At 36.1% G+C, this 27813-nt stretch overlaps 1 protein-coding gene across 6 annotated transcripts in view; it reads right to left on the bottom strand.

Moving 5' to 3' along the window:
• The window catches only part of TXNDC16 (thioredoxin domain containing 16), a 96421-nt gene that overhangs the window by 10544 nt on the left and 58064 nt on the right, over nucleotides 1-27813 (bottom strand). For 5 of the 6 annotated variants that reach the window (XM_055536697.1, XM_055536699.1, XM_055536696.1 and 2 more), the window contains 7 exons: nucleotides 24031-24174; nucleotides 23232-23291; nucleotides 17850-18018; nucleotides 17375-17511; nucleotides 8787-8871; nucleotides 7035-7173; nucleotides 2103-2263 (listed from right to left, as the gene is read on the bottom strand). In XM_055536697.1, the coding sequence (XP_055392672.1) occupies nucleotides 2103-2263; nucleotides 7035-7173; nucleotides 8787-8871; nucleotides 17375-17511; nucleotides 17850-18018; nucleotides 23232-23291; nucleotides 24031-24174 (895 nt within the window). The remainder of the gene's footprint in view (nucleotides 1-2102; nucleotides 2264-7034; nucleotides 7174-8786; nucleotides 8872-17374; nucleotides 17512-17849; nucleotides 18019-23231; nucleotides 23292-24030; nucleotides 24175-27813) is intronic. The other variant, XM_055536700.1, reaches the window with a different exon arrangement.

Below are 27813 nucleotides of genomic sequence, written 5' to 3'. Positions count from 1 at the left end.
AAATAAAGTTTGACACTGTTTCCACTGTTTCCCCATCTATTTGCCATGAAGTCATGGGACTGGATGCCATGATCTTAGTTTTCTGAACGTTGAGTTTTAAGTCAACTTTTTCACTCTCCTCTTTCACTTTCATCAAGAGGCTTTTTAGCTCCTCTTCACTTTCTGCCATAAGGGTGGTGTCACCTGCATATCTGAGGTTATTGATATTTCTCCCGGCAATCTTGATTCCAGCTTGTGTTTCTTCCAGTCCAGTGTTTCTCATTATGTACTCTGCATATAAGTTAAATAAGCAGGGTGACAATATACAGCCTTGACATACTCCTTTTCCTATTTGGAACCAGTTTGTTGTTCCATGTCTAGTTCTAACTGTTGCTTCCTGACCTGCATACAGGTTTCTCAAGAGGCAGGTCAGGTGGTCTGGTATTCCCATCTCTTTCAGAATTTTCCACAGTTTCTTGTGATCCACACAGTCAAAGGCTTTGGCATAGTCAATAAAGTAGAAGTAGATGTTTTTCTGGAACTCTCTTGTTTTTTTGATGATCCAGCAGATGTTGGCAATTTGATATCTGGTTTCTCTGCCTTTTCTAAAACCAGCTTGAACATCTGGAAGTTCACGGTTCACGTATTGCTGAAGGCTGGCTTGGGGAATTTTGAGCATTACTTTACTAGCATGTGAGATGAGTGCAATTGTGCGGTAGTTTGAGCATTCTTTGGGATTGGAATGAAAACTGACCTTTTCCAGTCCTGTGGCCACTGCTGAGTTTTCCAAATTTGCTGGCATATTGAGTGCAGCACTTTCACAGCATCATCTTTCAGGATTTGAAATAGCTCAACTGGAATTCCATCACCTCCACTAGCTTTTTTCGTAGTGATGCTTTCTAAGGCCCACTTGACTTCACATTCCAGGATGTCTGGCTCTAGGTGAGTGATCACACCATCGTGATTATCTGGGTCATGAAGATCTTTTTTGTACAGTTCTTCTGTGCATTCTTGCACCTCTTCTTAATATCTTCTGCTTCTGTTAGGTCCATCCCATTTCTGTCCTTTATCGAGCCCATCTTTGCATGAAATGTTCCCTTGGTATCTCTAATTTTTTGAAGAGATCTCTAGTCTTTCCCATTCTGTTGTTTTCCTCTATTTCTTTGCATTGATTGCTGAGGAAGACTTTCTTATCTCCCCTTGCTATTCTTTGGAACTCTGCATTCAGATGCATGTATCTTTCCTTTTCTCCTTTGCTTTTCACTTCTCTTCTTTTCACAGGTATTTGTAAGGCCTCCCCAGACAGCCATTTTGCTTTTTTGCATTTCTTTTCCATGGGGATGGTCTTGATCCCTGTCTCCTGTACAATGTCAGGAACCTCTGTCCATAGTTCATCAGGCACTCTACAAACTATAAATGGCTACAAACTATAAAATAAGAAGATACTTAAAGAGACAGACAGAGAAAGACAAATGCTACACAGCAGTAACACTAATACATGGAATCCTAAAAAAAAAAAGTCAAACTCAAAAACAGAATAGAAAAGTTGCCAGGGACTGCAGGGTGGGGTAAAGAAGGTGAGACTGGTAAAAGGAAACAGACTTCTCAGTTGCAAGATGAATAAGATCTAAGGATTTAATGTATAACACAGTGACTATAGTTGATAATACTGTGCTGTATCACTGAAATTTGCTACATGAGTAGAACTTAAATGTTCTCACTCCACCCCATCCCAAAATTTACATTTATAAAACAAATATATGAGGTGATGGATGTGTTAATTAACTAGATGAAAGAGTTTTTTCACAATGCATACATGTATGCATTGTGTTTAAATTATCTCAATGTGCATTTTAAATATCTTACAAATTTATTTGTCAGTTATGCTTGAATAAAGCTAAAAAAAAAACTCACAGCAAAAAAAAAGAGTTTATTGTAAAACAGAATTCAATATAAAACAAGATCATCTCAGACCATCTGAGGCAGGTTAGTTACTAAAATGATGACTTATATATTGGTTTAATAACATTAACTCCAAAGGTAATTTCATTCCCTAATGAAAACTTAATAATATTTATTACTTTCTTTACTTTTTACATATTAAAAAATAAAAATATACCTACAGATTTAACCAACAAGGGGTAACTGAATCCAAGTATTTCTTTTTTGCCAGCCTCAGTATTGTTTTTTCATGCTGAAGATCTATGCCACCATCACTAAATAAAATAAGTAATGGTTTCTGAAGTCGTAAGTAAGTGGGAAGATTTTCCACAGTGATCTCTGGCTGTTTAAAAACAAAACAAATCAAGAAAAAATGGGAAATTATAATACATAAAATAGAAAATAATGTTCAAATCACTCTTACATGTTAGTTTTTAAAATGTATTTCAAACAAATTTTCATTTAAGTGGAGATTTTACTATATTTATTAACAAGTATGAATCTCAAGAGTGTTTTTTATTTAAACTCATCTTATTTCAATAATGAGTTAGTTATTTCAAAATAAAACTACTAATAGAATTTGAAAATAAAGGAGCTCCTTGTTTTTTAAGCATGTGGCATTTCTAGTAATTTCTGTTAAAATCTGGATCAAACTAGTCAACACACATATGACAAGTATTTTTCCTCTAGCATAAAATAAAAAAAATATATAAGCTAAGCTTTAAAGATATAATCTTTTAACATCTATGATTACTTAAAAATTAATAAGTCTTACTTTGTTTCAAAACTGAGTTTTTAGCATAATTAAAGTAATCCAATAATATGCTAAAACAAATTTTAAAGGGTCTTATTTTGGGGTGGTTTAAAATAAAGAAAAAGTAGTAAGAATAAGAAATCTTACTCTTTTATTAATTAAAAGAGAACATTTTTTAAAAATATATTTGTAGAAGACAATTTGTTTAGGCTGTTATTAACAAGAATTGGAAAGAGTAAGAAACAAAGTTAAAATACTTAGGATTAAAAACAGCAGTGACTTAAGAGTATTAAAGGCTTCTACCATTTTTCATTTTTAGTATCACATCTATTAATTCATCTTCTGGATATACTTGTGAGCTGGATTAAATCTTCCTACATCAGAAAACAAATCCCCAGCTGACAGATGAGGAAACCAAGGATGAGAAGTTGACTTGCTGAAGTCACACAGCTAAGTAGGAGGAAGAGTTAAATGAAACTAGCACCCAGGGGTTTTGTTTACCAGTATGCCATTTCACTGGATCACACTAGAAATCCAAATGAACAATTTTTTTATCGTGCCAATCACCTCCAATTCACCCTCAAACACCAAACTCTGGCACATACTTCTCCCTACTTAGTTCTCAAAGCCACTTTCCTCTGCCAGTTTTCATTTTTCTTTGAATTCTTTCTCTTTGACCACTCAAAATCCTCTTCTCACACCTTCCTCTTTCATGATTTAAATCTTAGATCCCCTTTTCTCCAAACTCCCCCATGTTGTCTTATGTTAACTATCGTCATTTCTCTTCTACATGAGTTATGTCCCCTTCCTAAAACTGACAGTTCTTATCAAACCAGCAGAACAGATTTGATGGATATGGTGTGATGGAGCCATCACAGCTCAATTCAAAAATTTATTGAGAATTTTAAGATCTTATGCTGGGTGGGTGCATGAGTGTGTGCTCAGTCTCTTGGTTGTTTCTGACTCTTTGTGATCCCATGGACCATAGCCTGTCAGGCTCCTCTGTCCATGGGATTTTCTGGGCAAGAATACTGGAGCAGACTGCCAGGGGGGATATTCCTGACACAAGGATCAAATCCGTGTCTCCTATATCGACAGGCAGATTCTTTACCAGTGCACCACCTGGGAAGCCCCTTATGCTGGGTACTGAATCAAAAAGAAGTAAGATGCTTAATCTGCCCTCAAAGTGTTCATAGTTTAGAGGAGGAGACAAGTGTGCAAACTGCTGTGATCCAAGAAAAAATTTTAATGTACGACAATAAGAAGACCCCAGTGGCTCAGTGGTAAAGAATCAGCCTGAAATGCAGGAGACACAGTTCGATCCCTGGGTTGGGAAGTTCCCCCAAAGGAGGGCATGGCAACCCACTCCAGTATTCTTGCCTAGAAAATCCCATGGACAGAGGAGCCTGGTGGGCTACAGCCCATAGGGTTGTAAAGAGTCCAACACGACTGAAGTGACTGAGCATGAATAAGGAAGCCTATTGCCTCTAAATTAAAACTAAAAAACAAGGTAGGGGAGCTCATGGGTCATTTTAGGAAGTGACATTTGACCTGGGCCTTGGATAAGGAAAAAGACCTTGACAGACTGAAGTGTGTGCTAGAGTGGGGATTCCAGATACTGGGAGCAGAGAGGTGAATGAGAGTGCAGACAGGTGATAGGCATACAGAGTATCTGGGGAACAGTGATAGTGAAGTGTACCAGACTCAGGCAGGCAGAAGCAAATATGGCTGTAAGACCACGTGGGAAAATGACTAGAGAGGTTTTCTAGCTCCCAGAAATACTGAGAAGATTTTGTACCAAATAAGTCACATGGTCAGGCCTGTTTTAGATGACTAACTAGAGTATGAATTTGTGGAAAGACAGGCCAGTAGTGGCAGGCATTGCTCTTTCCTGTCAGGAAAGAAAGACTAAGAGTTATGCGAGTTTAGTTAAGATCAGAAACTCAAAAGTTAGGATTCATCAGCTGGTATGATGACCCATATAAGTTATGGGTATAGATACTAAGTCTCCCAAAGAATGAATGTAGCAAAAGAAGAAAAAATGGTTGAAGATGTAATTCTAGAGTGGCAAAACGGTTGAAGGTGTACCTGGAGAGGACGGAACTGCAAAAGCCAAAAGAAGAGAGAATCTTAAAAAGGAAAAGCACAATCAAGGGTTTTGATTGCTACTCAAGAGGCTACTCAGAGAAAAAGAAAAGGTCATCAAATGTGGTTACTGGAAGATGACTGTTGGCTATTTGAGTATATAAGAGACTATAATTATGTGTGTTCCCATATTCTTATTTATAATAAAAGCACAAAAATGAACTCAATGTATTTGAGAAAAATGCTAAACATATTACCCAACAAATAGTTCTAAGTGTGACAGCCTTAAATATACTATTGCTTAATTGGAATAACTACATAGCTAATTAGCATGTAATTAGCTATGATCTGGGGCTTCTCTGATGATTCTGATGATAAAGAATCTGCCTTCAATGCAGGAAACCCAGGTTCAATCCCTGGGTTGAGAAGATCCCCTGAAGAAAGGAATGGTTACCCACTCCAGTGTTCTTGCCTGGAGAGTTCCAATATTCTTGCCTGAAAAACTCTACAGAGGAGCCTGGCGGGGGGGGTCATGAAGAGTCAGACACAACTGAGCGACTACCACTTTCACTTTCAAAGATATTCAAGACAAACTGTCAAGTAGACAACTGTATATAGGAGCCTGGAGAGCAGGCCCAAGGTCTGTGCTGGCCATATGAATTTGTGAGCCATTACATAGATGGTATACATGTCATTCTCCGGGCTTCCCAGGTGGCGCTAGTGGTAAAGAACCTGCCTGCCTATGCAGGAGACATAAGAGATGCAGGTTCAATCCCTGGGTTGGGAAGATCCCCTGGAGGAGGGCATGGCAATCCAGTCCAGTATTCTTGCCTGCAAAATTCCATGGACAGAGGAACCTGGTGGGCTACATACAATCCATGAGGTCATAAAGAGCTGGACATGACTGAGCAACTAACATTTAACTAACTATGAGCATTATTTACCTGGACTAATTTGTCATCAGGTTCATTAAAATAAAAGTTTGATGTTATATAAAAAATGTTTACCATCTGGCCATCCACTGCTCTTTCCTATCCAGAGGGAGTCTTTCTAGTACCTAAGGGCAGGCCAGAAGATAGCTTACTCCTAGCTAGCTACTGTATACAGTCACTGATGCTCTCGACTTCAAAGCTCTAACACAAAGAAGCATTAGGAAATTTAACAACAGCACTCATGGAATTTTTTTAAGTTTGGGAAAATCTATCCCTAAATTTAAGCTTGGTTAAAGAAGTTATGATTTATTCTAATTTTCTTCTTTATAGTTTTCTGTATTATCTGGGGAAAAAAGTTAACATCTTATAAAAATTCCAAAAATATTAACTCTATGGATGTGCTAAAGAGACAGTCATTTAATAAAGTCATTAAAGACAAAAATGTTACTTTAATAAATAATTTAGAAAACCGCATCCTAAAAATTTTAATGACTTGATTAGTTATAAACCACAACTTTAATTAGGGAAGGGGAGTTAGTGGGGCTGAGGCCACAAAATGACTTAAAGAACACATTCTTTAGCCTAAAATGTAATATTGTTTAGATCATCATGACAAAAGAAAACAACAAGAGGATATTCATTCAGTATTTATAGTTGATAATACTGCTCCCATGTCACTTTAGAAATGTAGAAAAGCATCAATTTATAATAGTCTAGCTGTGTTTAATATTAATGCAAAACAATCAAAATCAAGAAATGCAGGTTACATCTGTTGTGCCTTTAAATCCACTATTATACAAAGTAGGCATCAGAAAAGGACTTTGATAAAACATATTTTTCTCTACAACAATGTAAGCAATACTAGCTAACATTTGCTGAGTGTTTACCAGGCTAAACACTGTACACAGAGCACTGAACACCCATTCTCATTCAGTCCTTACAATAACCATTTTACACATGTGGAGAGCCGCTGACATGCAGCCAGCAAGGAGGCAAGCAAGGATTGGAAGCCTAGCATGCCGCTCTCTGGAATCCAAACTTGCTTCTTGCCAAGTTTCAGCCCAGATGGAGTACTTCAACCGGCCATCAGCCACAAGCATCTCAGCAAGAAAAATAATCCAAAGACATGTAGACTTTTGGCAGTGGATTAAAGAAGCTATATGCATGATGGGTGAATAATAAAACAGAATCTAGAGCTCACCAAATGAATCTAGAGCTCACTGAACATCAAGCCCTGTGCCAACAAAAGATGGAAAACCATGCATTAAAACACACAAAGTTCCTTACACTATCTTTAACTGCTCTAGATTCTATTTCAAACAACATCCTTATTATATACTCACAAATGTTTCCAGTGATGCATTTGTTATTATTTGAACTATGTCTTGCACATGGACGTTAACTAATGGAATGCTCTCTATTTTGCCTTCTTTGTGTCTGGCAAGCAGCAGGGCTGGAAGAGTTACAGTATATTTACTTGACCTGTGGAGAAACGGAGTATTAAAATTCCCAACCAAAATATAGCAAGTCATCGAAAACATGAACAGTTAGGCAAAGAAGTCACAATGGAGGCAGCAAACGGGAAGCCCTACTAAGAAAAAAGAAAAAAAAAACCATTTCCAGGCAAACTTAGCTCTTATGTGAGGCTATCTGAGCAAGTTCAAGAGCCTTGACAACCTCGATTAGAAGAAAACAACAGATACTAATCTAGCCAGATTTTTCTTTTTCTAGACAATTTACTCATCAAGAAAATGTCTAAACAGGATTAGGAACACACTGAATGGTTCTTAACTTTATGGACTGCTCACCCAACTGCTGAGCAAGGAGATAGGCATTTATGAGAATAGGCCTGTATTTGCCAGGCACTATACCAGGTGCTTCTAGTTACATTTTTATTTAACCCTCAGAATGGCCCTATAATCCTCATTTTACAGATGATGAAAGAGTGATAAATAGCAGAGACAGAATTCACACTGAGGTATTCCAGATACAGAGTCTGAGCTCTCTCCATTGAAAGAGAACCTGAAATCCGCTTTCTCCTACCACTTCTTTTGCTAACTAAACCTAAAAGAAAATCACTGAACAGGAAAAAATGACTGTGTGAAATTACCAGTGATATGGTAACATTTATATCATGCAAAAACTTAATTCATGCTAAAACAAAGTATAAATCTGAAGACTGGGCTTTCTACTGCCCAGTCTTCAGATTACCTGGAAGGTGCTCTTAGTGGATGAGTCAGTTATAAACAAAACATACTCTGAAAACTACTGGTCTAGAAGACAGTGGGTGATTAGCCATGTGTCAGTTGAATAGGTCTCATATTCCCTAAAAGTCCAGAGTTCGGTATTCACTTTTCAAAAGTCACTGATTTCTTGGATAGAACAGGAGCTCAATCATCAAATGCGTCACCAGTGTTCAGGATGAAAGATTTAATTAAGCTCAGAAATCACAATTGGAAATAATATAGTCAGAGGGTAAGAAACACAAACAACTCCATGTGCATCTGAAGATGAGTCGTTAGTGTAGAATGTGATGTGTATTAATAACGTCTAAATTTTCAGTTCATTCATTCTGCAGCAATTGAAACATTTGATAGTTTACAGGAGCCCCAAATTCTACAAATAAAGCAACTTAAGGGGCTATAAAAAGCACTGCTTAAGTGTACATCTGCAATAACAAAAGTAAGTAGAACTATCGGTTCATCACCTAAAACTCTGGGAGAAATATGTAAAAACTCTGATTTTTATGCATACCTTGATGGCAAATCAAAACCCAGACACTCAAGATGTAATTCCTCAAAAAACTGTAACTGCCAAGAATTTAAACTGTAGGTAACAGAATCCAAAGAGGAAAAATTTTATAGGAAGATGAAATGGTATGAATCCAATGTTGCTTCATGGGGGGCTCTAGCCTAAAGAAGAATTTTGAGTATGTAAAAATTCTAAATAGCCAGATAGTACTTTACAGATTTTCCCAGGATGAAATTAAAAATTTAGGTATGTTGCTGCCCTATTTTCCTTAAAAAGAATCATGTGAAGACAGGTAATACATTATTTCGCAAACTTCGTCCTCCCTAAAATTATAATACACTTACAGTCTCAAAACATCTTCTTCAGAATAAATTCCTGTGGTAACATATCCTTTTAGGTAGCTTCCTGCTTCAGTGAACTCTTCTTTCGCTATAAATATACAAACAAGATAAAAATCTGAAACCTTTAAAGTTACATGTGCTATTCAACTGGTGAACAGATTTATAGATGATAGTGCTTTACTATTAATTATAAATATATTTCAGTATAGACCTTGTAGCTTCCCTGGTGGTTCAGTGGTAAAGAATCCACCTGCCAAAGCAGGAGAAGTGGGTTCAATTCCTGGGTCAGGAAGGTTCCCTGGAGAAGGAAATGGCAACCCATGCCAGTAGTCTTGCCTGGAGAAGTCCATGGACAGAGAAGCCTGGCGGGCTACAGTCCATGGGGTCACAAAGAGTTGGACATGACTGAGTGACTAAACAAGTACCTACCTTGTTGGTTCTAAAATAAACCTGTGTTATCATGACAGTTGATTATTATAAAAATGTACGTTAATATAATGCAACATAATGTACATAATGTAATGTTATGAAAATAAATGTACTCTAAATGTACAGTTGACCCTTGAACAACATTGAGTTTGAATTCACAAGTCCACTTAAACATGAATTTTTTTCAATAAATAGAGTACCTGTATTTTCATTTTATAGACATTTAAACTAGGTGTGGGGAAAGGTTTATGTTCTCCATAAACTCAGAGATGAGGATATCAAAATGGGGAGATGGGGAGATCTCAATCAGAGATGACAAATATGTGGAACCAAAAGAAGGAGGCTTTGAGTCCTAATTCTACCCAAACTGAGCTTCCTGCCCTTGGGTAGATGATTTATCAAACCCATTGTTTTTAAGGCAGAGACAGCAGCATGGAGATTTTTCACTGCACAGGGGGTCAACAACCCAAACCCCCTCATCTTCAAGGGTCAATTTATAGGATTTATAGGGTTCTGATCATACAGATTTGTTAAATAAATATTTGTTGCCTTTTAATCTACTCCTGCTGCTGCAGCTGCTGCTAAGTCGCTTCAGTCGTGTCCCCACTCTGTGCGACCCCATAGACAGCAGCCCGCCAGGCTCCCCCGTCCCTGGGATTCTCCAGGCAAGAACACTGGAGTGGGTTGCCATTGCCTTCTCCAATGCATGAAAGTGAAAAGTGAAAGTGAAGTCGCTCAGTCGTGTCCGACTCTTAGCGACCCCATGGACTGTAGCCCACCAGGCTCCTCTGTCCATGGGATTCTCCAGGAAGAGTACTGGAGTGGGGTGCCACTGCCTTCTCCGTAATCTACTCCTAAGGCAAGGTAAATGGAGACAGCTGTGCTATATGGAGCCTGGAAAGACAGCAGGTATGTGAAATGATGCACACCTTATACCACAAAACCTAAAAGGACCTACATGCAAAAAAAAGACAGAAGACTGGAAATTCTAGTCCTCTGACACTGTCTGTGTTAGGGTTCTACAATTATGAGGGATTTGCATCTTCTTTTTTTATTTCCTGTATTTTCCTGTAAGGTGTTTTTGTTACTTTTGAACTTCGATTACTTTGTGTATTAGTCTTGTCCCATTTGTTATGATATGCATATTCAAAATAAGAACTATTATCTCTATAGGCTTTGTGAATATATTTTCATAAATAATAGCATATTCTGGATCTTACAACTCAGAAGCAAGTCTGAATTAAACAGCTATAGACTAATGAGAAAAGAGCAGAGATGGACTTTTGTAAACGATGTATTCTTGCCAACTGAAGGTCAGATGATACCTCGGCTGGCTGCATGAAAGGTTCACAGCAGCTCAAATAGAAAAACAACGATGGAAGAGCTGAATCATAAGGCACCTAGAGGTCTGGGTATGCTGAACCCAGAAGATCTGTCCCTTAGCAGTTAGTACCATGTCCGTGATGTGAGCACCAACACCATTAACACTGGGTAATCACCAGATTGTCTTTAAAAATGAGGCATGCTTTCCACAAGACTGCGAGACACTGTAGTAAAGCCACTTACTAGGGTGGCAAGATCCAGCTGCAAGCAGCACTGAGAGCTCATTTATGATCATCAAGTTAGTGAGAAATGAGTAATCCATGAAAACATTTTCTTTAGCCTGTGCTATACCAAGCTAGAAAAGATACGTAAGAAAACAAGGCAAACAGAAGGAACTGAGTGCCTACACTCTCATTTCTAAGAGAAATCTCCCTAAATTCTGATCCATAATTGATGACTGTTACCTAAAGCAGTGACATAATGGAATCTGTTTTAGCATCTTCTTTTTTAAATAAAAAACAGTAGGGAAAGACACTAACATTCCATATAATTTGCTCATTCATAAGATTCTAAACTCATGAATATGTTTCTTGGAAGGCTCTTCATGCGTCTACTTGTTCATAAATCCTAAGAGTTCCTTGGGGAATGGGAGTATTCAAGACTGTAGACCTCAGGTCTATATCTGTTTCCACTAAATCAAAGTGTAAATTCCCCTTTGAATGTTTGAAACCAGGCACATTCTCCTCTTTGGTGAAAACTGCCATGTATGTCAGAATATATGGCAACCCAAATATAAGGAAACGATCAGTTATCTAAATAAAAAGTTTTTTAACCACTATAAATATACTTGAGATGTAATATTAATAGTGACTTACAATATTTAGTTGTTTTAACTTTAAGCATATTTAATTGCATAAAATAAATACATTAATTTAGCAATACTGCTTCTTTCCACTGTTACATTTTATTACATAGTTATATTTATACACACACATATGTAGATCCATCTGTATTTTAGCTCTGTTAGCAAGAGGCAAGAACACCCCAGTAACTAAAAGCATTCCTAACCCCTAGATCTCAGCTTTTAGATTCAATGTCTCACTAAAGGAAACTGGATTCCCTGGAGAACTGGCTGATTCTAGGAACGGGGCTGGGAACATTTTGCGGCAAAAGGACATTCAAAAAAACAATGGAGACATATCAAAGGTCACAGGTACCAGGATGAGGGGGAAAAAAGCAGAATGAAAGGGATCCTAGGACAACCTGAGCAAATTAATGAAAGTGACTGATTATAGTCCATTGAATAAAATAAGAACTCAGCTAACCATACTGATAAACAAACGAGTAGTATGCCAACTAATAAAGGTAGAAGGAATAATGGAATTGGAAAGTGCCTACTTGGCAACTATCATAGTAATACCTCTTTCAGGCAGTGAGTGGATTCTAAAACCAGTATGCAAAGTAAGATGAGAAACAGGACATTTACAGATTTAAATTATATTCCCACAAAGTATTTATTAACTATAAGGGGAAAAGTAGTAACTTTCTAGTGGAGGGGCCTGAAAAATACACCAGTGGATAAAAGAGACATTTCAGCTTTCACGGGACTCACATTAGTCTTCAAACCATTAGAATCTACATGAACAACAATTAGTATCTCATTCAAAAGTGCTCAGCAAATGCTGGTAGTTAGCATTTGTGAATATAATCAAAATGAACATAAAAATTTTATGGATTCATAAGAGCCATAAGAGCCCTTTATTGTTTTATGTTTTCTCATTCAGTAGACGCTGAAAATCCAACAACTATCACATGATAGTTTTTGCAAACAAAAACAAACAAAAAAGAAGAGGAACTAATACCTGACTTAAAAGGAACCAAGCCAGTAAAAAAAAGCATCATATCCAGACTACATCATTCTGGTACACCAGAACCACCTTTATGTATCAGTACTTCAGCATTATGCTTTTCAAGTTTGTGAGAGGTAATTATATGTAAATTTATCATCATTTGTATAGAAATATGGTCAAGTACAGTGTTTCTGGGGGTCATGCAAGTGACTAAGTGGTAAAGAATCTGCCTGCCAATGCAGGAGATGTGGGTTCGATACCTGGGTCAGGAAGATCCCCTGGAAAAGGAAATGGCAACCCACTCCAGTATTCTTGCCTGGGAAATCCCATGGACAGAGGAGGCTGGCAGGCTACGGTTTATGAGCTCACACAAGAGTTGGATACAACTTGGCGACTAAACAACACACTGTTCCTTATGTCGATCTCTAAATAAAATACATATGTATATACACACATATATGAAAAATTCCCCTCAGCATGTACAATCAGAGAAATATTTTCTCTATGGGTGACTCAGCACCCTAACTAGTATTTTGCCATCTATTATACAATGATGATAAGTTGGCAAAAATTTCATCTTTGTTTCTATTTGCTAGCAGATTGCTCAGGGTTAAGTTTTATGATCACTGCATTGTTTCTAGATATTCTACCTAATTATCTCCTACTTTTATTGCTTGACTCTTATCCTTGTTTTAATGATTTTATTGTATTTGTGCTTTTTATTATCTAAAGACTAATTCTTTTTGGAAGGAGGCCCAGTGTAAATAATAAACAAGAACTTCAGGACACCAGGCACCTGAGGTAGGCAGAAAACAAGGTCAATGTGGGTGAAAAAACATGAGAAAGGGAAAAAGGAGTAAAACATAGAGGCATTTACTTCATGATTTTTCATAGAATAGAAATTAAAAAGTTACGCCCTCTGGATTTTGCCTTCTAAGATGGTAAGCCACATGGCACACATTAACAGTCTTATTCTTCTTTCTAGTGAGTTCTTTTGGGTTTTTTTATTTTTTTTTAATTTTGAAGACAAAGTAGAAAGCAAAAATTACTAAACAGCAATTTTTAGAAAGCAAAATTTAGTAAGAATCAATAGTTAATAGTATCAACTATATACAATTATAATGCTGGACATTGGGGATCTTCTTCCCATACAAACACTCTTAAAATATTTCATTCAGACTTTGAAATTCATCTTAAATAAAAGAAAAACGAAAGAGGAAGTTTGCTACATAAATGGAAACAGCATGAGAATGCCAACTAAACATTGTTACTTGCCATCTGCCTCTGTAAGGATGAGGCAACCAACCATTTCAGTTGTGTTCAGTTGAACACACCCTGAAAGGAGTTCAGGGTGGAAATCAGGAATGAGGCACTCTGTACTCTGGGCAAAACTGGCAGAACAAGCCTTCAGATAGATATTTTCAGAAGATTTTATGGACCCAATTTCTTATATCTTTTCGTATCTAGAAAAGCAGCACTAAAATCATTAACAGAGACATCTGCTCCTTGTGACTAGCAGCAGTCTTATGTCAAAACGTGTGCCTGACTGCATGTAATCCTCTTCACCACAATTACATATATACTGCCTCCCCGCTCAGCTCTTCAGAGCAGATCCCCAAAACTATCGGAGAGGTTGGCTCCAGGCTATAATCTTCATTTTGCCCCCCAATAAAACTTAACTCACAACTCTCACATTGTGCTTTTTTTTTTTCTCAGTTGACATGATGAAGAAAACACTTTTTGCTACCCAGTCAAGAGGCCATCCATCTCCAAAGCCAAGAAAATAACATTCTAAGCAACACCATTGGTTAGAATAAATGTCCTGTGGACTCCCTCTTTAAAACTTATTGAAAGACACAGTACTTTGAAGGACAAAAAAAGTAAAGAGAGGCAGTTTAAGTATAGAGAAGTTTTAATATTAAAAGAACACTATAGCCAACAGTGTAGAGAGAGTTCTAATTGCTCAGTTGTGTCCGACTCTTTGCGACCCCATGGACTATAACCTGCCAAGCTCCTCTATCCATGAATTCTCCTGGTAAGAATACTAGAGTGGGTATTCCACTCTCCAGGGAGTCTTCCCAACCCAGGGATCGAACCCGGGGCTCCTGCCTTGCAGGCAGATTCTTTACCATCTCAGCCATCAGGGAAACCCACTGGTAGGCTTATGATACTATGGAAAACCAATGATACTATGTAAAACAAACAAATTAAACTTATTAGTATAAGCATTGTATCAAAGCTGAAGGCAAAAGCATTAATTTGAAATGCATCAAAAATAAGATGAATTAGTTTTCCTAGGTTAGTCTCCCAAAGAAATAGAAATAAAAGCAAAAATAAATATGACCTAATGAAGCTTACAAGCTTCTGTATAGAAAAGGAAACCAAAAATAAAACAAAAAAACAACCTATGAACTGCGAAAAAACATCTGCAAAGGATGCAACCAATAAAGGCTTAATTTCCAAAATACACAAACAGCTCATACAATTCAATAACAAAAAAACAAACAACCCAATTGAAAAAATGGGCAGAAGGTCTAAACAGAAATTTCTCCAAAGAAGACATACAGGGGCCAACAGGCACATGAAAAGATGCTCATCATCATTAATTATTAGAGAAATGCAAATCAAAACTACAATGAGGTACCACCTCACACCAGTCAGAATGGCCATAATTAAAAAGTCTACAAATAATAAATGTTGGAAAGGGTGTGAAGAAAAAGGTACTCTATTATACTGTTGGTGGGAATATAAAATGGTGCAGCCACTATAGGAAAACAGTATATGAAAGTTACTCAAAAACCCAAAAATAGAGTTGCCATATGATTCTGTAATTCCACTCCTAGGCATAAAACTAGACAAAACTAAAATTTGAAGGGTCATAAGCACCCCTGTGTTCACAGAAGCACTATTCACAATAGCCAAGACACAAACAACTCAAATGTCCATCAACAGATGAACAGATAAAGAAGATGGGGTACATACATATATAATGGAATACTACTCAGCCATGAAAAAGAGTGAAATATTGCCATCTGCAGCAACATGGATGGACCTAGAGATTATCAGACAGTGAAGTAAGTCAGAAAGAGAAAGATAAATACCATATGATATCACTTATATGTGGAATCTAAAATACAACATAAATGAAATATCTATGAAACAGAAACAGCCTCACAAACCAGAACAGACTAGTGGTTGACAAGGAGGGAAGTGTGAGGGAAGGAAGAATTGGGAGTCTGGTATTAACATATACAAACTTTTATATATAGGATGAATAAACAACAAGGTTCTACTGTATAGCACAGGGAAATATTACAGTATCCTATGATAAACCATAATGGAAAAGAATTTAAAAAAAATATATGTGTATAGCTGAGTCACTCGGAGGTACAGTTGAAATTAATACAACATTAGAAATCAACTATCCTTCAGTAAATTAAAAAAAATAAAACAAAAATTAAAAAAAAAAGAAATACCAATGAAGCATAAAACAAGCAACAAAAATTTGAATAAGTTTAGACAATATGTGTAAATGGCTGAAGTTCACTTAGACGAGTCAATAGGCAAAAAAGATAAGTTGTCAAAAAGAAAAAGAGACAACCCAATCATAGTCAACATACTTTATAAAATAAATAGACTAAGTATCAATAGGTAAAGTGACTAAAATAGAAAACATTTAAAAAGATACGTGTATATACATTAGCTATTCAGAAAAAGACAAACACTACATGATCTGGCTTTCATGAGGTACTAGAGTAGTCAAATTCATAGAAATGGACAGGAAAATGGTGTTTGCCAAGTGCTAGGGAAACAGGGAAAGGGAGCTGGAGAAGGAAATGGCAGCCCACTCTAGTGTTCTTGCCTGGAGAATCCCAGGGATGGGGGCGACTGGTGGGCTGCCGTCTATGGGGTCGCACAGAGTCGGACACGACTGAAGCAACTTAGCAGCAGCAGGGAAACAGGGAAAGGGAGTTGCTCTTTAATGTGTAAAGAGTTTCAATTTTGTAAGATGAAAAAGTTCTGGAAATCAGAATTTGCACACAATAGAAATACAGTTAACACTAGTTAACTATACACTTATCAAGTGTATGAAACTTATAAAGTTTCATGTTATCTGTGTCTTATCACTCACAAATTTTAAAAAAGAATATTCAAAACAAGAAGACAATATAGCATAAGAAAATATATATTATAAAGCAACAAGAAGAGACAGGTAACTATTAACTAATCAAAATGATAAGGATTTTCTATAGCTAAAGCAATAGAAGAAATCTCAAAATGAATAAATTTGAAAAAAATTTTAACTATTACATATAAAATTACTAGGCAAAGCTAAAAGCAAACAACAAGCTGGGGGAAATAATTGGAATATTAATCAAATGACAAAAGCTTAATATCTTTAGTATATAATAATCTCATAGTAATTCCTTAGACAAATGCTAAAACCTTTAAAAAAAAAAAAAGAATAACACATATACAGTTTACAGAAGACAAAGTTATTCACCTACTGGGAATCCATAGCTATTAAATAGTCTAAAACCTACACAAAGACTCATAAATAAAAATACTCTTTACAATACAAAGCAAAAAGGAAATAAAAGAAATTATTTGTTGGTAAACAGTTAAATAAATTATGGTATATTCATCCAATCAAATATTATACAGCCATGATGTTTTTGAAGAATATTAATCACATGGAAAAATGCACCCACTTAATGTTAATAAAAACAACAGATACTAACCTAAATACACAGTACTAGCCCAATTACATTAAAATGTATTTAATATTTAAGACATAAGTTCACAAGAAAAGAGGGAAGAAATTACCTTAAAATTTAACAACTCGAAAGATTTTTATTTTTCTTCAAACTTCTTTGTATTTTCAAAATTCTCTACAATTGAGTTCTCTTTAAAAGATTAATTCTTTAAAAAGAAAACAACAAGCCTTCGACTATACATTATATAATTTAAATGTTGAGTTCCACTTACCTCTTGTCATGGTTGGACTAAACAGTCCCAGTACTGACATGCTAGAATAGGAAATTAGGTCTTTATATAATTCCCCATTTAAATATTCTTCTGCTTCTTGGACAGACGTAATGTTCACTGGGCATGAAATCCTGTTGCTGGATGAATATTTATAGTCAAAATTAATTTTTAAAAATACTTCTCAGCTTGTAAAAAAAAAAAAATATATATATATATATATACTGAACTTAGTATATTCCATAGGATAAACATTTGACAAAAAAAAAGACAACACTATTCTAAACAAAACAAAAAAAAATCAGTCTCATTAAATAAAATTTCTATCTCCCCAAAAGTGATAAAAAGTAATAGACAGGTTCTTCTCATCAGTGTTCATACTTCCTTAACCTATCCAAGGTGTGTCAAATAAGTAAGGGAATTAGGAGTTGAATAGATCTAAAACTTAAAAAATCTTAGGGTGAAGCTGAATACTTACAGTTGAATAAATTTTAAGAGATCTTCAGTTCCCAGCATACCAGTGTAAGATACCGGGTTCTGGCCTTCCTTGTACATCTTTACAACAGGAAATTCGGTAACATTTTGCTTGGTACACACATGAGACCAATCTGCGCAGTTTACTCTAGCAAGCAGCATAGTGGATGTGCCTAAATAAAAAGAAAAATGCACATTTTTATAATGTTAACATAGAAAACTCAGTTGTTGAGAACTGTTAATGTCTTTATATTCCGCTTATTTCAACTTCTCGGCAGCATGACATACTCCTAGTGCACTCTCTCCCCTTGGTTCTTTGCAGCACCTCCTCCCATCGGCTCCAACCTCTCCCCAGCTGCCTCCTTTTGTTCCGTTTTGCAGGCTCTTCGGCTAGTGGAGTCGGGAGTTCCCTCAAGGCTCAGTTTAAGTTGTTTTCTCTTCTTGTTCTTCACTCTCTTTTAGACAATCTCAATAATCAACAACAACCTAATAAATCCTAAATTTATAGCTTTGGCCCAGGATCCTCAAAGTTCCAGATCCATGTATCCATACTGCCTTCTCTAGGTCCCTTTGAACAGAAACATCCTCAAACTCAAGACGTCTAAAACCAAACATGGTTTCTTTCCTCTGAACAGTAGTGAACGTTGCCATCCTGAGCAACTCTGAAAGCAAAGTATCACCTTTCACACCTCTTCATTCCTAAACTCTGCAGGTCTTACATTATCAATCTGCACGCCTTCCAATTTTACCACCTAAATTTTGAGTACCTCTTATATCTGTCCCTTTCTCTTTACTGCCACCATTCTAGTCATCACTTCTAATTCATCTCCCAGAATTTAATATGTCTCTACACTGAAGCTAGAGATATCTTTTCAAAACTAAAATCTATTTTGCTATCAGCCCACCTCTACCAATTTTACCAGTCAGGTCTTTCTCACCCTTCAGATCTCTGCATGTGTGACCATTTCAGAGAAGCCTCCACTGACACCCTGATCTACATCTGATTCTTATACTCCTAAAGGACCATGCTCTTTTCCCTACCTCATCATGGAATTATGTACTCATTTGTGTTGTTGTATGATTTGAGCTTCCTGAGGGACTGTGTCTGGTTTCCTCATCACTGAGTTTCCAGAATCTACAGCAGTCCTCGTACATGAAATACCTTAAATATATGTGTGAATATACTATCTAGGGCCTCCATGATATTTACCTAGGGCTTCTCTGATAGCTCAGACTTCCCTAATGGCTCAGACGGTAAAGTGTCTGCCTACAACGTGGCAGACCTGGGTTCGATCCCTGAATAGGAAAGATCCCCCTGGAGAAGGAAATGGCAACCCACTCCAGTACTCTTGCTTGGAAAATCCCATGGACAGAGGAGTCTGGTAGGCTACAGTCCACAGGGTCGCAAAGAGTCAGACACGACTGAGCAACTTCAATTCACTTCACTTCTCTGATAGCTCAGTTGGTAAAGAATGTGCCTGCAATGCAGGAGACCCCAGTTCGATTCCTGGGTTGGGAAGATCCCCTGGAGAAGGGATAGGTATTCCAGTATTCTTGGGTTTCCCTTGTGGCTCAGCTGGTAAAGAACCCACCTGCAATGTGGGAGACCTGGGTTCAATCCCTGGGTTGGGAAGACCCTCTGGAGAAGGGAAAGGCTACCCACTCCAGTATTCTGGCCTGGAGAATTCCACAGACTGTATAATCCATGGGGTCACAAAGAGTCGGACACGACTGAGCGACATTCACTTTTCACTTTCACATACCCAACCTGTCTCAACAGTGTAGTTATTTCATACATATTTATTTAATCTAAATAATTTCTTTTCAGCCTGAGAAAACACATAGCAGAACCTCAAAGAGAAATTCCTACTTGTTCTATACTAATACAGTTGACCCTTGGAAAGCACTGTGCAGGCCCACTTACAGATCTGCTTCAGAGTCGATGCTACAGTCCCACATGACCCAAGGTTGGATGAATCCATGGATGTGGAAACTTGGATACAGAGCAGACGTGTATGCTGCTGCTGCTGCTAAGTCACTTCAGTCGTGTCCGACTCTGTGCGACCCCACAGATGGCAGCCCACCAGGCTCCCCCGTCCCTGGGGTTCTCCAGGCAAGAACACTGGAGTGGGTTGCCATTTCCTTCTCCAATGCATGAAAGTGAAAAGTGAAAGTGAAGTCACTCAGTCGTGTCCGACTCTTCAGCGACCCCATGGACTGCAGCCTACCAGGCCCCTCTGTCCATGGGATTCTCCAGGCAAGAGTACTGGAGTGGGGTGCCATTGCCTTCTCCGGCAAACGTGTACATGGAGGGCCAAACCTGTTATACTTGGATTTTCTCCTGCATGGAAAGTCAACGCCCCTAATCCCTGCATTGTCTAAGTCAAGTGTATGTGCAAAGTTCTCCAGTTCTCCAAAATATATAGTTAGGTGCAGAGATATCAAAAACCAAATAACAAAGTACCATACAACTCAGCTAATGAAAGAGAAGAAGAAAATCTAATAAAAGGAAATTTTAATATAGTATTAGATCAAAGAAGAAATCTTTGTATATCAATTTAATCCTAAATTCTAAATTAGGATGTAACCTACCCATATGACTAAAATTGCAAAATGCAATATTTTAACATTTTATCTTCAAAAGTTTTAATACTAAAAATCCATCCTTACATTATGATCCTAGATTCTATCTCATAGGGTCTAGTCTGTCTTATAAAGCTGCTACCTAGAACAATGTCTATTACATATTATGTATCCAGTAAAAATTTGTGAAACGTACCCTGATATTTCTTCATGAGCAAATTTTCAGTGTTTACATTAAAGTATGTTAATACCTGAATATTATATGAGCATACAAAGATAAATCTTTATTCCTTCTAAGCTTGGATCTATAAAGTTCTCTTCTCCTTTATGTTAGTCATTTAGTCAGTAAACATCTAGTGGTGCCTGTGCTGGTGCTTGCTCAGATGGAGCATCATTCTATGCACTGCCACCAAAGGATGGAACATGGTGTCATAATAAATGTAGTTCTCTCCCTTCAATAAGCATCCTCAGTGGGTCTACCACTGCTTAAAATGTCCCAGCAGTCCAAGCTGAAAACTTTGATGTTATCTTTAAAACTGAAAAAAAGAATATTGATATATATTATTACAAAATGATAAGGCTACTTATACTGAAGTTATCACATTTTAATTTTCTCTGCTGCAAAATGGTTTCAATACTTAATCATGTTTCAAGTGGAACAGTCTAATGTTCTAAGATTACTGTAGTATTACACTCCACGGACTTTAACAACACAGCAATTTCAAATAAGGATCCTAATTCAAAAGAAAAACAAAAACAGACATTTGCTGCCACCTTGTGACTGAGTATAAAATATTCTTCATCCTCTTGGACTAAGATAAAATAAGTGGCTTTTCCCCAAAACAACATGAAAGATTATACAACACCCAAAGTATTACAATATTGTCCTAGTTTATAAAATTATAGTATAGGCTTCACCATAGACACAAAACATTATTGTTACCTATAGTATGCATTTCTATATGAAGCCCCATGAACTTCCAAAGTAATCCACCTATCTGATATCTAATTACTAAAAGAATTGTTATTCATAAAGAACATACTAACTGAAAAAAGAAATCAAGTCTTTAGGTTGGTTAATCTGCTTTTTTATTCTACAAACACATACAACTCAGAGTCCTTGCACTGAGGGGTCAGGCCTTTATTTGGTCACCAACAGAGAAGAAAGTAAGAGAACCTCCTTCCACTGTCATTTGGTATCTAGCCAAATGGGCTGGGGAGGGGGCATAATTCTAGTATTTGGGGACATTATCCAATTACTATTTTATTATGGTTTATATTTTCCTACTTTTTCTTTCTTCTAATCATTTACCAGTAAGGCTGGAAAACCTAAGAGAAGAAACTTAAATCAGTCTGTAGATTGCAACCATAAAGGAGAACTAGAGAGTGACAGGATTTACTTTAAAAAAAAACATTAGGGATCATATTCTCTACAGACTTAATCATCCCTTCACTTGGGGAATGAAATAATCAAACAATGGATCAAATGTAGTTTGGAAATGAATGGAAGAGAAATGGATCAACAATGATTTTTTATATCTCTGATGCTTTTATTATTATAGAACATATTGTATTTAGGGTTGACTTTTCGGAATTAACTTCTTGAATTCACAAAAGCCCTATATATATATATATACACACATACACATACATATACACACACATACATATACACACACATACATACACACACACGTTGTATACCAGTACACCTTTTCCACAAAATAAAATTTTGTGAAAATAAAATAAAATTTATGAAACTCTACTATATTTGCTAATTTATTTACTCAACAATTATTAAACACAAGATATTCTGTAGTGTAAGACAATGCACCAAGTCCAATGATCTGAGTATAAGGCATACTTTCTTCCCATAAGGAACTTACTAAATAATAAAAGAGGCTGTAAGCTAATGTCCCAAAAAACTAAATAGTGGATGTATTTCTGGACTGGCCAAGAAAAAGTCCATTTAGCCATAACAGCTTTTATTAACAAGAAAAACAGAGTAAGAAGAAATCATATTAAAGATACAAAGCATGATATGGACTGTCTTATTCGAATGATTAAAAAATATTATACTTACCTAATCCATTACTCTCTCTCTCTTACTAACACTAACAGGCCTCCCCACTCCTCCTTTTCTTTGCTGGGACAGTGACATAGACATTTTGAGTTCATTTCTTGGATTACTGTTTGTCTACCACTGAACCAGGTTTCATAGAATAGTTAAAATAAAAAGATTCTGGCTATTAAGAAATTCCCTACCCATGAAAAGCTAACTGTATAGCTTCAAGAACACCGGGATCTTAGAGCCTTCATTAGACTCTGAGATATAGGCTTATCTATCAAATTTTTATTTTAATAATATTTAGTATATATTTAATAATATTTAACAGTAACTGGCACATAGTAGGCACTCAATAAATGTTTGCTGAATGACTGAATTCAGCCAAAAAGTTTACTGGATTAAGTATAAAGCTATAAGACAGTTTAATGAAAACAATCAAAGGGAATGCTCCTAACAGTTTTGAAACTCATGGTTCCTTAACTTATTAACTATGGAGTATTAACTTATACTGAAGTTATCACTTTTTAATTTTCTTTGCTGTAAAATGGTTTCAATACTTAATCATGTTTCAAGTGGAATAGTCTAATGTTCAGTATTAACTTATGTTTGTTGTGGAGACACAAACATAATAATCTGAAATTTTATGTGGTTTTCTATACCTTTAGCAAGACACAATTTTACAAATAGCTATAGCTCAGAATAAGGAAAATAAACATGCCTACAACAGTGTAATACCTTTCAGTTTAATTGCCACATCGATATAGGACTGCAGAAATGCCATAGATACTGCTTGCCCTACATTAAAATAAAAAAATAAATAGATATTACAACATACATATTTCTAAAGCATCCATACTTATATATAACAAACATACAGATTAATGGGGTATCTCAAAATTATTTTATACTAAGAAATATTCTAATATGCAGCACTCAGTGTTGTCCACACATTCAAGAGAGTTCCAAATACAACTAATTTTCTACATTCATATGGCAAGGAGTATAGTTGAATGGCTATTGTTTGAAGATAAAAGCAATATATGCCTCCAATAACTGTTAATCTATTAAAATCATTAGCTTGATTAACAACAATTTTCCAAATTAGTAAGCTTAACATCTAGTTTAATCATAATCTTCAATTTATAAGTCAGATATATATAATCAGGGCTTCTCTGGTGGCTCACATGGTAAAGAATCTGCCTGCAATGCACGAGGCTCAGATCCCCTGGAGAAGGGAACGGCCACCCACTCCAGTATTCTTGCCTGGAGAATCCCACAGGCAGAAGTGCCTGGCGGGCTACAGTCTATGCGATTGCAAAGAGTCAGATATGACTGAGCAACTAACACTCAGACTATACTATATATAATCGGTTTTACAACCCTAGAAACAGCTCCGAAGTCAATTGTTTAACAGTGTGGGACATATGAAAGCTATGTCATTTTACAATGTGTAATAACAGAATGCAAAGGTAAGCTCTGCCTAAATGCCCAATATGCAGTACAGTAGTCAGCTCTAAAGCTTCATAATACTCACAGCCAGCATAGAAAAGCACTACGCTGTCAGAAGCCATCGCTGTCGCATGAAACGTCTCTTCCGTTAATTCCACAGTGACTTCCAAAGGTAACTGTCTCTTCCTGTCTCTGTAAACAGTTTCTTCCACTTCATCATCTTGAATTTCTGAAATGTTTGAAGAGAAATTAATGTAAATATAAATGTATAATTTAAAATATTTAAGCTCTTCTCCCAGGCAAGCATATGAAAATTTGGCGCTTCATAGAAACTCATGAATTCATACTATCTTAATATTTTAAATGCATGATATTTAGAAAACTTTGCAGTTGTCTGGGTTCCTATCTTAAATGACTCTCAGATGCTTCCTGACCTAGAAATGATCAAGTTTTAGTTAATTCCAAAAGGAATTACTTACACTTGTCAAGAAATAATATAATAAATATAAATATAAAAATAATAAACTTGTCAACAAATAACATTTGTTTCTAATCAGTATATTAATTTATAACCTAAAAAAGTCCTACCACACACGTTTGACAGTATTTCTTTAGCTTCTACTACACGGCAAGCACTGGGATGGACACTAAGGAAAGTGGTGAGCAAAGCAGACATAGTCCCTGACCACACAGTTTCTATCTATGGAAAAATCAGTCAATAAACTCATCACTAAATAAATATGTAACTATAAATGTGATCAGTTTAAGAAGAAAGGCAAAAGATACAGTGAGAGATTTTAACAGGGAGATTTAAATTGGGCAATCCAAAGTCTACTGGATAATCAAGAAAAGAACGTTTTAGACAAAGAGAACGACATATGCAAAGACTCGGAGACATAAAAGAGCTCAGCATACTCTAGGCACTGAGGGAAGGCACATTTGACTAAAACGAAATAGACTGAAGGAATGACGTGAGAAAACTCGAGGGTTTCTAGATCATGTGTGGATCAGTCACTCAGTTGTGTTCAATTCTTTGCGACCCCATGTATGTATGTATGTAGCCTGCCAGGCTCCTCTGTCTATGGGACTCTCCAGGCAAGAAAACAGGAGTGGGTTGCCATTTCCTCCTCCAGGGGATCTTCCGGATCCGGGATTGAACCTGCATCTCTTATGTCTCCTTCTCTGCATTGGCAAGCAGGTTCTTTACCACTAGTACCATATGGAAAGCCCTAAGAGGCCATATAAACCAAGAAATTTTGATTTTATTCTATGTGTATTGAGTTATGGGTAGATTCTGAATATGTAAAAATCGTTTCATTAACCACAATATACAGAAATATTGAATCATTATGGTATACAACTAAAACTAATATAATGTTACATATCAATTAAATCTAAAAAAAAACTTCAGTAAGACAGACAGACAGACCCACCCACCCATTCATTCATCTATCCATTCAAATATGTAGTAAACACACATACACACACATATTCTGAATTCACAAATGTCCTGTTGGAAGTTTGTATAGATCATATGGTAACACTGGAGGCACATCCAACTTGATTAGAGACAATTAAAGGTTCCTAGAAGTCGACACTAGCTGAACATTATTAAAAGAAAAATGAAACTTAAGGAGGAAGTAGAGGCATGATGAAGCTGGAAATCTGAATGTTGACTAAGCATCTGATATTAACAATTCTTAACCATGTAGATGAAGTAATAGCATTATGTTAATTTTAAAAGAATCCTTACATGTCTGAAATACAGAGAAATATTTATGGATGAATTTATATGTTTGGAATTAGGTGCAAAATAATAAGTAAGGGCTATGAATGTAACAGGATTAGCCACTGACTGATGGTAGTTGAGTGAGGCCAGGAAATGGTTATCTGGAGGTTTGTTCTGTTACCCTATTTTATGATACATTTATAATTCTCTGTAATAACATATTAAAAAGAAAGGAAGTGAGAAAGACAATGCATTCAGAAAACTAAATTATTATTTTCCATATGATTTCCAATAACATAAAAGACTATATCTAGATTTTAGTATCACATCAGCAATTTTTAGCTGTGTGACTCAAGTCAATTACATAACTCTAGGAATTTCAGTGTTCAAACCTGTGAACCATAAGACTTACACTATTAATTTTAAGATACTTTAAAATATCACATTCTATGACACTAAAAGTTATGCCCTCAATATCAAAATTAATGAAGGCCAATTTTCTCATTTGCAGTATTTTCTTATTATTCACATATTTTCATTTTCCTGCCAGTCCATTCTTATTTCCTAATCCATCCTTTCTTCTCTTACCTTGTTCTAACACCTTTCTGCTTTCCCATTCTCTTAACAAGCCACTTTAGTTTTTAAATATATTCACTCCTCAGCTTTACATTTCACCTACTTATCAACATGCATATATATTTTTTTTAGTCACATAAGTTTTTTTCATACTCTTTTTGTAGAACCCAGTTCATTTAATTCTGACTCACTGTGTGTTCATTTCCTCTGAAGAGCATTTTTCTTTATATTCCACTTTTTCATGGTAACAAACTCTTTCCAAACCTCATCTATTTTTCCTAATTAATGAGAAGGAATGAAAATAAGAGGGCAATTGTGTATTTGGGCACAACATCATACTATATTACAAGTCAATATGGATTACAAACATAGGAAATTAAGGCCAAACACCCCCACCCCCAAAACACAAGAACTGGGCTGAGGAGCAAAGACAGGAGAGCAAAAACAGGAGAAGGCAGCACCAGAGGGCAAGCTATCTTGAAGCCAGAGAGTCACTAAGTAACACGAGACATGGCAACAAAATTTTGAAAAAGGCAACTTCCACTGAGGACAGGAATCCTGTTAAACTGACGCCTGGATGGTTTCTGTAACTTTGAAAGTTTGAATATATGAACAATGATAGGAACAAAGCAAGGACCAAGAGACCAGAACACAGACCTGCCTGTATAATGATGATGCTATGGAGAAGAACTCTGGCTTAAATCATCAGCAGTTCTAACCTCTGTATATCAGAAAACTAGAGCAGTGCTCAAGCCATGAAGCTGGTCATGTATCAGTTAAAGCTCAGAGGCCTTACTAAATTTATAATACAGATTTTGATCATCATAATAAACGGATCTCATGAAAAGAATATGCAAATTCCTTCCTTCCTGGGACTCGGAACAACAGGACTACATAAAAAGTATTTACTCAATGGGACTCATGATAAAAATTCAGTAATTTACTAAACGGGATACATTTAGTAAATGCACAAGACACAATCCCTGCCTTAGAAGTTTATAATAGACCAGTACAGAAGGGAGAAAAGCAAATGAGCAATTTCAGAATAGGATACGTTATAAAGAAGTATCAGGAATGATAATGGTCATAAATGAAATTTCAAGTCAGAATGCTCCACATGCCATTTGTGACTTAGTGCAGATCATTTAACTCTGCCAAAACACAGATTCTTCAACTACAATGAGGGTGACCTCAGCTAACTCAGAGGATAACAATCAAAGTAAATAATGTGTGGGAAATAGCCTTGAAAACTATAGAATACTTCAAAACGTAAGCGACAGATCAATAAAAAGAAAAACAGAATTGGCAAAATTCTGTTAAAATTAATGTTAAAATTATTTTGACATTATGGTAAAATTAATTTAACGTTAAAATATTAATGTTAAATGTTTACATGTTAAAACAATAATCATTTTTAACATTATTAAAAATAACGTTAAAAATAAGCATAAAAATGTTATCAAAGTTTACTCCTTTTATTGTTAACAACTGGATTCATTTACAACTACAAATATAACTATATTCATCAGAATTTCACACCCTAATGGAATAACAAAAATAAAT

The sequence above is a fragment of the Bubalus kerabau genome, chromosome 10 (assembly GCF_029407905.1).
Source record: "Bubalus kerabau isolate K-KA32 ecotype Philippines breed swamp buffalo chromosome 10, PCC_UOA_SB_1v2, whole genome shotgun sequence".
Taxonomy (NCBI): domain Eukaryota; kingdom Metazoa; phylum Chordata; class Mammalia; order Artiodactyla; family Bovidae; genus Bubalus; species Bubalus kerabau.
This window is presented reverse-complemented; position numbering and strand designations above follow the sequence as displayed.